We start from the raw sequence: 15,157 nt of genomic DNA on the forward strand, positions 1-15,157 counted from the left end.
GTTTCATATCAGCCCGTGTTTGTTAATGGCCGCTGTACCCATATTACGGAACTCGCCTTGGCCGAAGAACCTTGTGAAATTAAAGTTAATCCCTGGAATCTCATTTCACTTCACGCAAGGCCATGAATCGGACCACTAATGAGCATCAGCTGTGTACAATGAACTTTGACCTCAATTTGGTGCAGACAGGCTGTCTTCGACACCCATAAACACCATCTGTGTCTCTTTTGCTATTTGCTTCGTGTACATAAGGACATTGCCAGCCATTTACTCTCTTTGTGCCAGGGAGACAAGTTTGCACAGCTACTGCTGCGCATAGGATGCGCATCATAAACATCTATTTGGATTGTGGGTGTGGTTCAGAATGTTTTCACAAAAATGTTGTAAATTATTCAATAGCCCTGTTTTGTTCGGTATTTTCCTGCATTTTTTTTCCCAGGTTTCAATATATGATTGTCAGCTGCATATTCCCTGAAACGAATGTCCCACCAGTATGTGCTCTACAATATTCACAGATCCAGTCCATTGTTTTTGCAGAGGATTTTAAGTGACCAGAGATTCTTACTAATTAGATGAGAGCTACCACACAAAGCAACATGAATGTTCAATGATGGCTTACTTGCCCACAGAGAAAAGTATACATTGCTTTAGCTGGCATGGTCATGGTCACAAAAACTGCACTTACAACTCAGAATTAATTGTGATATTGTTTACATAAAGCTTGATTGATCACGCACTTTTTCAGTTGATTTACAGATGCTGTGCACTTTCAAAAATAGAATACTCCTTTGCCAGTTTGAGCCACAAAAAAAGAAGAAAGAAGCAAAAAAGATAGAAACAAACATAAAGCTTAAATCTGGCAGCAAACTATGTTTACAATGAATGTAAGAGACACCGTGGGGCTGTCTCGATCCGAAGGGCTCTTGCGGCCATATCAAAGTGAAGGCAGGAGGGAAGAAATGCGATTGTGCGTAAACCCAGACAGGTCAGAGAGAACAGAGAGAACTCAAACACTTCAAAACAAAGACTTGAAAACATCCTGTACTTTCATTTAAACTGCTGAAGTCTGAATAAAAGGACAAAAACAATTCCCTGGTCCCCGTGGCCTCAAAAATGTGCGATGTCGCAAGGCCAGAAGGGGCTGTGGACAACACTGAGGTTCACAACGCAGTGAAGGCAAAGCATATGAATCGCTTTGATTATTCTCAAAGTGATATTTCAAAAGCTGGCAAAATAAGTGTCTGATTTTTTTCTTTTTTTATTTCTTTTTTTTCATACTTAGAATTCAGATAAAACCAAATGCCTCTAAACGTATTGGACGGCACTTCATCATGCATCAAAACAATGACCCAAAGGATACTGCGAGAGCAGCAAAGGGGTTTTTGATGGGTAAAAAAGTGAATCATCGGATCTGAATCCAACTGAACATGCATTTTACATGCTGAAGACGAGACTGAAGGCAAAAAGTCCCTGAAACAAGCAGGAACTCAAGATGGCAACAGTACAGGCCTGGCAGAGCATGACTAGGGAAGATACTCAATGTCTGGTGATGACTATAAGTCGCTGACTTGAAGCAATCATTGCATGCAAAGGATATGTTTTATTATTATTATTTTTTTACATTACATTACAGGCATTTGGCAGATGCTCTTATCCAGAGCGACATACAGTTGATTAGACTAAGCAGGAGACAATCCTCCCCTGGAGCAATGCAGGGTTAAGGGCCTTGCTCAAGGGCCCAATGGCTGTGCGGATCTTATTGTGGCTACACTGGGATTAGAACCAACTACCTTGTGTGTCCCAGTCATTTACCTTAACCACTACACTACAGGCCGCCCCAAATATGCAACCAAATATGTTTTAAAATTACTCTATTCTACATTATGTTAAACTGTCAAATACTTTTTTGATGCAAAAGGTGTTTATAAAGGTGTTCATTTATAATCGGTTCATCTGATATGTATCAAAATAACCTCAAATTAAATCAACCTTTTCAAGTGCTAGACTACAGAACCAAAATAACAAAAAAACCGTGTCCCTGTCCAATTAAATATGGTATTTCTTAGCATTAGTGAGAATTCAGATTCTGGGTAGTATTTATTATTTATCTTTTTTGCTCTTATTTGAGTGGTTTGGCACAGCTCATTTGTAGGGAAAGCTCTGTGACAATGTGAAGATTTGCTATTCATCGCTGTACTAGCAACTTCAGCCAAACAAGCGATAGCCTCATGCTCTCTTTTCAGCCAAGCCAAAAAATTACATTAACAATTTAGCCCAAAGGAAAGTAAAACTTTGGACAAAACAGCTATTTCCTGTTGACCCATTTCAGCTGACACATCTCAATACTGTATACAAATATGCAAATGATTATATTCTTTCTTGTAATATTTAAGATTTAAAAATGAGAAACATCGGGTCACCAACAGAAAGGACAGAGAAAAGCTTACTCCTTCAAACAAAATTAATGAGGAAATAATGTGATGGTAAATATGAAAATATGAACTTATGTGAGCCATGTGCAGTTGGAAAGACCTGTGGTCTAACCCTGCAGGAAACGTCACCAGCATCTTTACAGTCCGAGACAGACAGAGTAACGGTTTTGCTCATGGAGCCAGTTTTCCAGAAAATATCTTCAGAAATAATGCGTCATCTCTCTCTCACTCACACACGCACACGCACACGCACACACACGCACACTTGCACATTTACACACACACACACACACACACACACACACAGGCCAGTGCTGCAGTTATTTGAATTAGCAGTATGCAGTGGGGAAAAAGCATTAATCTGCTGTCTGCAGTGGAAACCTGGATAGATTCCTGGAACCAGCAGCTGAGCTAACAGCATTGGGAAAAGGCCACAAGCCATCCATTGTCTGCCTGTTACTCAGATGGTGAAAGAAACATGTTTGATTTCAGGGCTTGTCAGCCAGATTCTGACAGCATTGTTGCATAGCTACTTTCTGGGCATGCAATACTCTCAGTCCAGTGCGGTGAGACTGATAGCGCCCCCTAGGGTGCTGGAGTTGTAGCTACACATCATATTATCTGGCATAGGAACCCTTGCTGTGGACCCCAAACACACTGCATCACTGCCATAAAAAAACTACTGACAAAACACTGTCCCTTTGCTGTGAAAGTCAAATGATTCTATAGTTTATCTGATTTAAATACAAACTTTAATTTAACTGTTTTCATGCCATAGCATTGATGGACAAATTTGATTGACCACCTCCGGTCATTCCCCAGATGGGAGGGAGTGAGGGAGCAGAAAACAAACTAATAACAAAAGATCCAAGACACTGTAGTGATATTGTTGTGACTGTAAATGGTTGAACATGGCTATGGTCTTGGCAGTCCTTCAGGATAGTCTAAGGGCTTATATTTTCCTGCACTTTTTAGTATTGAAATGGACACAAATCCTTGTTTATTTTTGAGACTTAAAACAACTGATTGTTATTATACAACTGGCTGTTTTCTTAGGCCAGGATCCATTCAACATTCATCCTTAACTTAGTAATGCACACATCAGCATTTTCCACAGGGAAAAAAACTACTCTTGCCAGACCCTCTGAGAATAAAAAGGGTGTGCAAGTAAAACGGTTGGAGAAATGTTAGATTTTATTAGTTTTAATAAAATCATCCAATCCAAAAGAATACAATAGCAATGAAAGATGAATAGCAGTGGCATAGATGGGCTGGAAGCAGACACTGTATAATTAAAAACTTTGGTCATAAAGAATTAATCAGCAGATGGCAGCTGTGTGTAAGTAAACATAGCGACGTCCAAGGCGTTCGTGGGAGGTCATACCTACGTAAGCGTGAAACAGGAAGCTCGCCTGTAACAGATACCATGTACGGGAAGTGGGAGGGGACAAATTCAGGTGACATGCAGAACTGCAGATCTCCTTGGCTGTAACACCACACCAACGCCTGACATGTTGACTGACAGCAAACAAGCACCAAGAAAAGGTTCACAGTCTGCAAGCATGACCATTAATCACTCCTGTATTCCATAAGGTATACCAACTGATATCTCTGAACGCCATTCTTAAGTGTGATTGCGGCCATTATAAATATTGTACAAATTGTAGGTATTAACATTGCAAGTTAATTTCATTATATAATGGTATAACCTTTGAGTATCAAATCGTCTGTTCCCTTTGTAGACCCAGAGACAAGGTAATTACTGTATCTCCAGGAACCACAGGTCTCTGTTGCTTGGTGACAAGTAAACAAAGCAAGGCTTGTTTTGCACTATCCACAGCGCATGTTGGGTTTCAGAGTTTCACCGATATGTTTCCTTCTCTGTTGAAAACACATGAGCTAATCTAGTAACTCCTACTGGTTTTATTTACAAGCTTCTCTGAAAGGTCTTATGAATAATTCACAAAATTGGAGATGGAAAAAACACTCACAAAAGTCAGTTGGACCTGGGGAGTGGATTCTTGACTTGACTTAACTACATTGCATTGAAAAAGACATTTCTCTGCAGGAAAACTAAACAAGAACTGGTAAGAAATAATACAAATGAAATTAATGAGCAAAAATATTTTAGGAATTACTTGGCAACATTGCAAGCAAATCTATAACTGAGTGATAAAGATAAAGAAGTTTGTCTATTTTCTTCCGAGGGCAAAGTATAACAATGTTTCAGAGCAATGAATCTTATTTTATGACATTATTCTTTTTTATAGTCGATTGTACAGCCTGTTACTTAAAGCATATTTCATGACGGAACAACATTTGGTTCATTTCACTAGTGTTGCTTTATGTGAAATGGAAAAAGTAAATCTGGATAAATGTGAAAATTAATTTGCTGTTAGATATGATTATGAATAATATGACTGGTCAAAGGGTATGAAGCCATTCCTTTGACACCATAAAAGCGAAAAACACATCACTGACTGTCATTAATAAAGATCATGATCATATTCCTCTCACCCTGACATGAAAGATGGTATCATCAGTCATCTGAAAGGATTGCTGGTTTATTTGTTCACAATCACGCAGGATCGTTTGTATTTGCCTAATTATTTCCCTTCACGTTGTGTGTAAAACGTAATCCGACAGCCTGCTGTGTTCAAGATACTTGGTTCTCAAGAGACCCAGTTTTTTTTCACTTGCTGTTTCGAAACCCACTGTTACCATGGAAATAGAAAGACTATCTTTGCATAATCTTGACTTCAGCGCTTGACCTGAGTTGGAAAGTAGCCATAGCTACTTTATCACTTGGCTACAGAGCTCAGGTTCAGTTCAGCAGTGTACTGAGGTGGACAAGCGTTTGTAGGAACAATGGAACATACAAATGAATAATAATATATAGCAACTAATGATCAAAATTAAAATGCTCACAGTAATTGAACCATGAAGAATGCCATCGAAAGGAGAGGAAATATATCATTTCATAGTAAAACAAGAATAGCAATAGTTTGGAAATAGAATAAAACTATCGAGCCCTGAAAACTCAAACAGAGTCCTCTCTGTCTTTGTAGCACCATGGTGAAAGGGAAGAAGGCCGAGCCAAAGGGGAAGAAGATCACCCTGAAGGTCTGCCGCCCTTTTGAAACTGCTTAAAATCATGATTTTTTCAAACTTAGAAATAAGCTGCATTTTCATTTGTCATTTTGTATTAATCTGGTATAGAGGTATGAACCATACGCAATAAATGAGAAACCTGTGTTGTTGATGATGTCTGTTTACCGTTAGGCAGCACTAAATGTGCTCTTTTCTAATTGTACTCTGCATGGTTTCCAGCAATAGGTTTTGACCAATCTAGTCTTTAGACAGAGTTAATGCCTAACCTTATTATGAATATTATGAATATTATGAATATTATTAAGGTGGCCAGGAATGCGATGAGGATGACAGTGGATGGCAAGCGTCGGTTGGACCTCAGCAACATGCAAATCGCAACCTTCCCAAAATGCATCCTGAAGCTGGCCGACGTCGAGGAGCTGGACCTGAGCCGTAACCTCCTGCAGAAGATCCCGGACACCATCAGCCGGTTCGTCAACCTGCGCTGGCTGGACCTCCACAGCAACCAGCTGGACCAGGTTCCCGAGTCCATAGGGAAGCTCCAGAACCTGGCCTATCTCAACCTCTGCAATAACCGGCTGGGCCCGGGCAGCCTGCCCATGGAGCTGGGCCTCCTGAAGGGCCTACGGAAGCTCAACCTGGGCCTCAACCGCATCGAGAGCCTGCCGGCCTCCATCGCCGCCCTGAGGGAACTGAGAGAGCTGGGGCTCTTCAACAACATGCTCACCAGCATCCCCGTCTACCTTAGCACCATGCCCAAGCTCGGGAGGGTCAACGTTAACTGCAACCCCATCCGCCCGACCGACATGAAGGACCTGGACCCCATAAAGAGGGTAAGGTCCCTGCACCTGGTGCAGGAGGACTGCCTCTGCGGCGGCTGTCTGGAGAAGTGCACAGAGAGGAGCCTCTGGTTGGAGAAGAGGCAGAGCGAGTCCGGCACAGAGAGGAAGCCCCACTTCTCATCAGGCCTGCTCACCCCAAACTCTGTGGCTATGCAAGACCAAGCACTGCAGAGGTGAGAAGGTACCAATGACGTCAACTTATTCAAGGCCAGAAGTGTCAGTACGAAAGGAAATGTATCACTAGTTTGTCTGTATATCAAAAGATGCACTTCAACCAAGAATTAAATGAAAGTATGTTTTCACTTACCCAGAGTACTATCCAACTATCCAGATATAATGGACCTCTATGGCTTTCATCTTTCATGCTCATCGATGTCCTGACAACTTGCATTAGAGAAACTGAAGAAGAACGTCTCTTTCCAAATATACCGTCACTGGCGGACATGAACAGATCTAAAAAAAAATGCACATTTAATTGAGAACTAGTTAACTGTCCGCGCAAGAACTCGCAGTATTCTGGGTGAAGTGCTTGGGCAAAGTGCCCCATTGTTTTGATCAGTAACTTGCGAAACTGTATCTTCAGCAGAAAGTTGCATGTGCTTGTGCTTGTGTGTGTGTGTGTGTGTGTCTCTGCTTTATTACAATACAAATGTGTGGTAAATTAACCAGAGAAAAAAAGAAAATGAAATGTTCAGCAAATGAGTTAAGTTATGGAAAATAACTTTGAAGTTATGCAAAGGAAAAGACATATCTGCTTTGCGCTTAAACTGTCACTATGACCAAAAATGGAACCAAAGTCGGGAGTGATCCTCATGAACACTAAGAAGGACTAGAAAAGGTTTAAGTGTGCAACTGCTGAGACCAATCATCAAATTACACATTCAGCACTTGGAAATCATTACCACATCCTATTAACCTCCAGTAATGAATGGTGTTGTAGCATGCTTTCCTCATGTCACTGTAACTCGTTGACTAAAATCTGCTTAGTTTTGTTAATTTGTGTGTATGCAACTGTTTAATTACAGCAATTCACTTCAATATAATTGAAAGGCCTCTACACTGTATTCAATGCTTATTCATTGTATTAAATATGCTTGATTCAAGCATGTTACCATAAAGTAAAAGCCTGTTCCAAGACATGTCCAACACAATGATGTGAATGACAGTTCTGAACTGTGATCATAGATGAACAAGCGTGAATGGACCTATTCATCTACCAGGCGGTGCTGCAGGACTAAAGACCGGAGCGAAACATGAGATACGTAGGCGATATCACCCACTACCATTTACATGAATGCTTCCGTCAAAGTTTGACACATACACAAAACCCTGAAAGCACTGTGCATTAGCGGTCCCTGTTAGCCCATGATGGCCATTATCCACAAGCTTAACTTTCACAGGCACTCCAAGGCCGATCCCACAGGGGACCAGTCAGCCGTAGACCGGCGCGCGACTACATCTTACGAAAACACGAGCTGGAAAGCAGGGAGCGCCAACATGCGGCAGCGTGCTCCAGCTCCCCATTTCTTTGTTGTTGCAGAGCTAATCCAAAACCAGCAGAATATTTACACTGCGGCAAAAGGGGAAACTCTAATCTCCATCTGCAGGGCAGATGTTTCCCATTCATGGTGGACTCGCAGACCCCGAAGGAATAACTAGCGGGGGCTGACCTCACCCCGTCCACACCCTCACCCCCCACGATGATTGGCAGGATCCACAGCATCTCTGTACACTGCCCTGAGAACTGTGTCTGTTCAGCTAATCATTCCCCTGTGTCCAACAGTCTACACAATGCTTTGAATTGCCAGCCCGCATTGATTCCCCAGCTTTACGCTCCAAATTTCGTTTCTTCTGCACTGTCTTTTGACCAGCTTTTGAAAGCTTGTCTCATACAATATGTGAAACATAGTCTGTGAACAGTGGTGTCTCTACATTAGGGGCCACTGGGGCCCAGCCCCACCACTAGTGTTTGTATTGCCCCACAACCCAGTATGGCAGGGAACCCCTTCTGGGCGTGTCATAGCGGATTTTCTATGTTGGCCGGTGGGGTTCGATTGTCTCGGCCCCAAGTCTGGTAACGCCCACATGCAGGGCAGAAATCATAGCTATGTGTCAATTGGCTAGCTATCTCTAGATATTATCATCATAGCTGTAGTAGCGGTCTTTTTATAAGTAGGAGACGTTTGTAGTAACTTAGCCTAATAAATATCAGAGCATGACCCAGGAAAGTATAAAAAACTTAATTTCAATCTGGAGTGGTTCCAGAGATCTCCCGTCGGGATGCATTACGCTAGACTAACTTGGTCAAATATATTGAAACAACCAATTTGAAAATTTTAGCTAGACAAGTGGCATGCTTTTGTACATTTCACCACAGAAAGTAATATTGAGAAAATTAGCTGAAAAAACAAACACATTAAGATTGCACTACCCCTGCTAGACTCGTTTTCATTTAATAATTATGTGATATACTGTAGCTTGTAGCATTAATCCATTAAGTAGTTTGCTGCTTTATTGTTAAATTGATGAAAATAGTTGGCATATCCCACACATAATTTCAGGGAGATTATAGCCTATTTAATGATTAGTTTGCTGTTCTTACCCTGTGTGGTAGCCTAAAATTTCACTGTAATAAAGCATACTGAAATGACCATTTGTCTGTTTTAATTGTCCATGTTCATTTCACCATTTCATAACTGCATAGTTGTAGACCAGTTTCCCCATGATATAAACCAGTACAAGCTAACTTGATGAACTGATAATTATGCCAGCTCCCCTGATTACCTTCATGTGTGATCAAATACTAAATTAGCAATGATCGAGCCAAACTGTGAACCACTTTTTTATTTCATATTCCTCACAAATTTACATTTGCGCACCATTTATTTAAAATGCTAAGCTCGTCTGCGCTTCCCGGGTAGGTTACTGTCTTGTAGCCCTATTTTGCAAGTGAGCAGTTAGTGATAGTGTGTTTTAAGGGTTTCATTACTGTGTCAAACTAGCAAGGTTGAGGCTCACAAAACTACTCATTGCTAGGCTTGACAAGCTTATTGGTGCCCCACCAGAATTTTTATGCCAAAAACGCCACTGTCTATGAATGTCTCTCACTGTGGTGTGTCATACAGTAAACCCAGGCTAAATTCAGGTTGACCAGCTACCAGCTGAGACATGCTACCAGCACTAGCTGGTTGACCAGCTCATAGCCAGTTTTATGACCAGCTTGACCATGCAAGTAGACCAGCTCATACTCAGCTAGATCAGCTTATGACCAGCTTGACCAGCTTGAAAACTGAGCTGGTCAAGCTGGTCATAAGCTGGCATAGCTGGATTTTACAGGTATGGTCTCAAAACACTTTTGCCTCTACAGTAGTGTTTGCTGCTCTATTGCTCCACCTCCTCCATCTCTTGTTTCACCTACCCCACAAAGAGCAGACACTGACATTAGAGCAGAGACATGAGCATAAGTCACGCAATCAACAACAAACAAAACCTCATAGCAACCATAGTGAGAGACTAAATGTCTTGTATCAAGTAAGATGGTTTCGTATGTCACCGAAGGTAAGTAATGACTGTGGATGTGACTGCATGGATACGCCCTTTAATTTTTCTAACCATGTGAAGGGAGCTGAAATTAGAGGCCAGAAGCGATGATGGTAGTTTTTGCGATGGTGGGAGGCGGACAAGGTGGAAAAAATTTGCTTTACAACCTTCACTCTTAACTGTTCTCTTCAACAGAATGAACTCACATACACATGCATACTGTACCTTGTTCTGTATAAGTCATTTCTACACATCAGTTGATCATAGATACTAATAAATCCCCAAATTAGCTATCATAAAGGAACTTACAAAGGACCATCTCCAACATTATTCTGAATATCTAAGACATTTGTGAATTGCCATATTATCATATTTATATCAAGATACCAGTAGTGCAGTAATCACTTCTTTGGAGTTGCCAGGAATTGCCCCACAGCCTTGGTTTCATTCGGTTCAGTATGTATTTACATCAATGTGCCCCCTGTTTGAGAAACTCCTCAGTCCCAGGATGGAATCTGCCACTCTTACAATGCCACGCTCACGCCATGACTACAGCCTCAGATCGGTAAGGAACTAGAGTGCAAGTTTATGAATTGGTTCAGGATAAACTGATTTTCCAATCCTCACATCACACACATCACACACATCACACATCACACAATGACTGACTTCACCTAAAAATCGGCCATTCTCAGACCCTTTTGTGTTTTCACAAACACTTTGTGAAAGCCCCTGGAAACATGTTCACCTGTTGGAATACAGCACCCTCTAGTGATTCAGAAGAAGAGAGAACATGCTGTGGATATGGTTTACGCCTCTTTAAAATATGATCTAACTGCTCTAGAAACTCATTGTATTGCTATCTAACTCCAGAAACGAATGAAAATTTTATTGAAAACAAAAATTAGAAACTAGAAATAAAATGCAGGTGAATGTTATGCTTGAAATATTGCTCGTCCATTCATTAAGGAGTAGTCTTTGGAAGATACAGTTTTTTCACAAATAGGATGTTATTATAGTCTTAGCTAATTCATATTTGTGAATGAGATAGATTTTTCAGTACAAATAAATTACTTCTTTTATGGAACTGATGTTATTTGAATCGTGTTCCATACATTTGAATTTTTTTAAAAGTTAAATTTTCTATTAAAAAAAAGAGAATGCTTTTGGCTAGAATGAGGTCTTAGGATTCGACTAGGCCTTAGGGTTGGGACAAGTACAGTAAGTGTTTGTGTTGAGGTTTAGGGTTGTGTTCAGGAGTTTTTGGGTTTTCTTGTTTTCTGCATTAGTGATTCAGTACAAAAGATAAAATTTTAGATTACCAAACATAAATTTTGCAAATAAATGTTTTTGATGATTTATTTATTTATCTGGATAGCCAGACGCAAGTGAGACAGTAAAGGTCTGCAGAGGGTCTGTGGCATATTCTTCAATATGTTTGTCACATAACTTATAAAACTGTAGGACAGTACCTAAGAGAATTGATGTAGTTTTAAAGGTTAAGGGTGGTCACAACAAATATTTATTTGATTTAGTTTTTAACTGTTCCCTGCCTGTTATAGTAATTGTCTTGATATTTAAAACTTCAAACACATTACTTCATAATAATTTTTACTGAATTGATGATTTTAAATGTTTTTCATATATTTAAGAGAACTCCGAGGGCTAGAATTTGGGGGTTCACATTGGGGTTAGGCCAAGGGAGCAGAAAATGGAATATGTTATGGTTGAGATTGGGTTGTATTTAGGACCAGGGCTGATTCTTGGTATAGGCAATAAAGGCAGTTGCTTCTTCAATTGTCACCGTGCTCTCAAGAAACCACCAGAGGGTGCCCACTACCCTTGCCTAGTGTTTTTGTCTCATTTTGTATTCCCTGTTTAGTTCTAATCATTGTATTAGTGGTTTTTGGTTGCTGCATGTGTTTGTCTCATTAGTGTTGTTCTGTTCCACTGTTAGCCTTGTATTTAAACCCCTAGAGTTTTCTGTCACATCACATGTGGGTTTGCCTCTCCATGTCTCCTCATGTTGCTACTCCTATGAGCTTTATTAATAATGTCTAGCGTCTAGTGACATTGTGTGCTATTTCCTGGTGGTTATTTTATTTTACACTCTCCACAGTAAAGATTCTTGGATTTTATTTATGGTGTCCTTGAACTTGCTCTGTGATTGGGTCTGACCAAGTAAACCCACAACCAGAAAAAACGACCAAACTGAAACCATACTCACAATGCTCAGTTCACAATGCCCTTTTGAGCCAGGGAATGACCCTTGGCCGACACAATCGGCTTATTCAAAATATTTCAGAGAACCTTCCCCAGCCCCTTCATCTGGAACAACTGCCAACAATCACAATACAGTACCTCAGTCAGGGAGCCCCACCTTCCCCCTCAGATGTGACAGATATGACAGCTCTCAGGGGAAGTGCTGAGGCTTTCTAGCAGTGTTCTGTGGCATTGAAAGTCACAGCTATTCTGCTTCACCGCTGAGCACTCCCACGCCATGTTTGTGATTTCCCTCCTCTCTGGCAGAGCATTCGCTTGGGCTACCACACTGTGATCTGCCCCTTCCTGCTGCAACATCTAACTCTTCATGACTGATAGGAGTAAAGTGTTCGACCAGACCGGCATCGCTCACAATGCAGGGAGGAGACTGCTGTCTGCCATAGCTCTGAGACCATAACCGACTACTGCATCGAGTTTTGCACACTGGCGAAAGAGAATGAATGGAATAAAGAGGCCCTTACCTTTTTTGTACAAGGTTTCTCAGAGATTAGCGGATGAATAATCGATCAGAGACTTACCGTCTAGCGTTGACCAAGTCCTTGCCCTAGTGATTCGCACTGACGGGCATCTGATCGACAACCCAGCCCCGAACGTCTCTGCTTGAAGTTCCAAGGTTATCTGAATCCCTTCCCATTCCAAGTACTCCATTGATTCAGTGGAAGCCATGCAGTTGGGTCACACTCACATTTCTATGTGTAAAAATCTATGTGTTGAAAGATATTTTCATGCCTTTTTCCTGAGTTGGAGAGACTTGGTGCGATTACTAGCCAGTCAGTTTGTGGTCCCCTCCTTGTCCTCTTTGCGCACTCTACTTGTGGTTTCACAATGGTCATTGAACAAATTCAATTTACATGCATTTATTATCTATGGGGCTGAAGGGAATATTTTAGATTTCAACCTGGCAAAACATCACAACATTCCCCAATTACAGCACTCTAAACCACTTTCAGTAATCTCCCTGGACAGTAGACCTCTGGTTTCACGGCTATTGTGTTTATTACTTCTCCTGTGCAACTGAGTATCTCCGATGACCATGCCAGATCATCCCAGTGATCGGCCATCCCAGGTTATCCAAGCACAAGCCTAACTTTGACGCGTCTGTGGGTAATGTGCAGCAACGTGGATGTGAATGTTGTAATATTTCTCTGTCTTGTGTGTAATGTTCAAGCCAGATCAGTGTGTATATTGCATTTCTGATTTGCTACGCATTTACATCAGTGTGTTGTAAGGCAAGAGCTTGTAAATGTATGAAAGGCTAGAACACTAAAAGCTAAAAGCTGCAAGTAAAGATGCTGTAACACTGAATCTGTCTGCATCTGTTTCTTATACACACATGAGGAACATTGCATTGTGTGTCCAGTGTTCTCTGTCAATCTCCTCCCATCCCTCAGACACCATCTGGTGGTGGCATTGATACAGATCTGCCCTGAGAGCCACTCAAGTACTAGGATCTGCACAGTGTCTTCAGTAAAGAGCAAGGGCTTACCTCCACACAGGCCTAACAATTGCTCCATCGGCCTCCTACCAGTAACCACAACTCCTCAAGGAAAAATCTTTTCCATGTCAGGTCTGAAAACCAAGGCAATGGTAGAATACATCAGAGAGGGTTTTGCTGCTGGTCACATTTGCCCATTCATGTCTCCTGCTGGTTCTGGTTTACTTTTAGTCAGTAAGAAATGTGGTCTTCTTCCTTACCTTGACCATAGGCTCAATAAAATTACTGTGAAGAACCGTTATCCCCTGCCATTAATGTCATCAGCCTTGGTGTCATTACAAGGCGCTTCAATCCTTACTATACTGGATCTATGCAATGCCTACAACATAGTCTGCATCCATCAAGGGAATGAGTGAAAGATGGCATTTAACACTCTGACTGGTCACTATGAATACCAGGTGATGCCATTTGGGCTATCTAACACCCCTGCTGTTTTCCAGGCTTTGAAAAATTATTATGTTTTGCATAATTTTCTCTTTTTTTTTTTTTTCAAGTCTCCCTCCACTCCAGTTGGAGCAGTCTAGCAGCTTACAGACAACAGGCATTTTAGCAAATCTGAGAAATTCACCGTAGCGTTACTGCTGGGCTAGGAAAATGGCAGGGAAATGGACATTCAAATGGAATCTTTTCATCTTTACATCATGTATCATGTATCTTTGACACATTATGATGACTTGTTTTGTAGCCAAGGTATATCAGTGGAATATCTTTGGACTGAAACTGCAACAAAGGTCAGATCCATTGTACATGCAGAAAGATTAATGTAAAATCGAAAGGCTTTAATACCATTTGAATACCACATTGACATCCAGCCCTTCAGCTGTCTGCAAGGAGAGTTTTAACAGCACTTAATGGGAGTGATCTAGTTTTTATCTAATTTCCTGTAATGGCATTGGTTTGCTATTCATTATTTGGATTATATGGACAGGCATACTTTTTCATTAAGGTTGTCTTTATAGATTGACCTGCAGTATCTGGACAGCTTTGGAATACTGTCTCGTGTAATGTTTAAAGAATGTTCTGGAAATTACACTACCACTGATACTAAACATTATGATATTTGTTGTATTATTCACATTGGAAGTGTGTGACATTCAGAATGAAACTGGCACTATTCAAAATGAAGATTAATTAATTAATTGATAAGCTTGTAATACATGTAAGCATTCTCCATTTCTTTCTCTGCTTTTATACCATACACATGGGTGTCATTCCTTGGTGGCCATGTATTTTGCTCTGAATAACATCTAGCAGCTAAATTAGTAAATAATTGACTAAATAATGCAAATATTTCTGTCGTGTCATCAAAATTATTTAGTGTTTCTGAGTGTTTGGTTGTTAAAACATTTAAAGTGAATATGATGATGTGACAAATGAAATGGCATGGTCTTGTCAGGCACAGCAAGATGTTTCACCAGCCTGGTGACTCATAATTTGTCTCCATATCTACCCAT

General features: G+C 40.8%; 1 protein-coding gene across 1 annotated transcript; it reads left to right on the forward strand.

Annotated features, from left to right (window-relative positions):
* The first annotated feature begins 4,397 nt into the window (after nt 1-4,397).
* lrrc18b (leucine rich repeat containing 18b) lies at nt 4,398-7,488 on the forward strand. The gene is made up of 3 exons (XM_061232967.1): nt 4,398-4,519; nt 5,501-5,555; nt 5,849-7,488. The coding sequence occupies exons 2-3, from the start codon at nt 5,505-5,507 to the stop codon at nt 6,560-6,562; spliced, it is 765 nt and encodes a 254-aa protein (XP_061088951.1). The 5' UTR covers nt 4,398-4,519; nt 5,501-5,504; the 3' UTR covers nt 6,563-7,488.
* Nucleotides 7,489-15,157: the final 7,669 nt, after the last annotated feature.

This window comes from Conger conger, chromosome 2 (genome assembly GCF_963514075.1).
Source record: "Conger conger chromosome 2, fConCon1.1, whole genome shotgun sequence".
Classification (NCBI taxonomy): Eukaryota; Metazoa; Chordata; class Actinopteri; order Anguilliformes; family Congridae; genus Conger; species Conger conger.

Excerpts from the sequence above, each read along its gene's own strand:
- lrrc18b (XM_061232967.1), top strand. The coding sequence starts at position 5,505 with ATGGTGAAAGGGAAGAAGGCCGAGCCAAAGGGGAAGAAGATCACCCTG. Across the intron at positions 5,556-5,848 it reads GGAAGAAGATCACCCTGAAG|GTGGCCAGGAATGCGATGAG; the intron begins GTCTGCCGCCCT and ends AATATTATTAAG.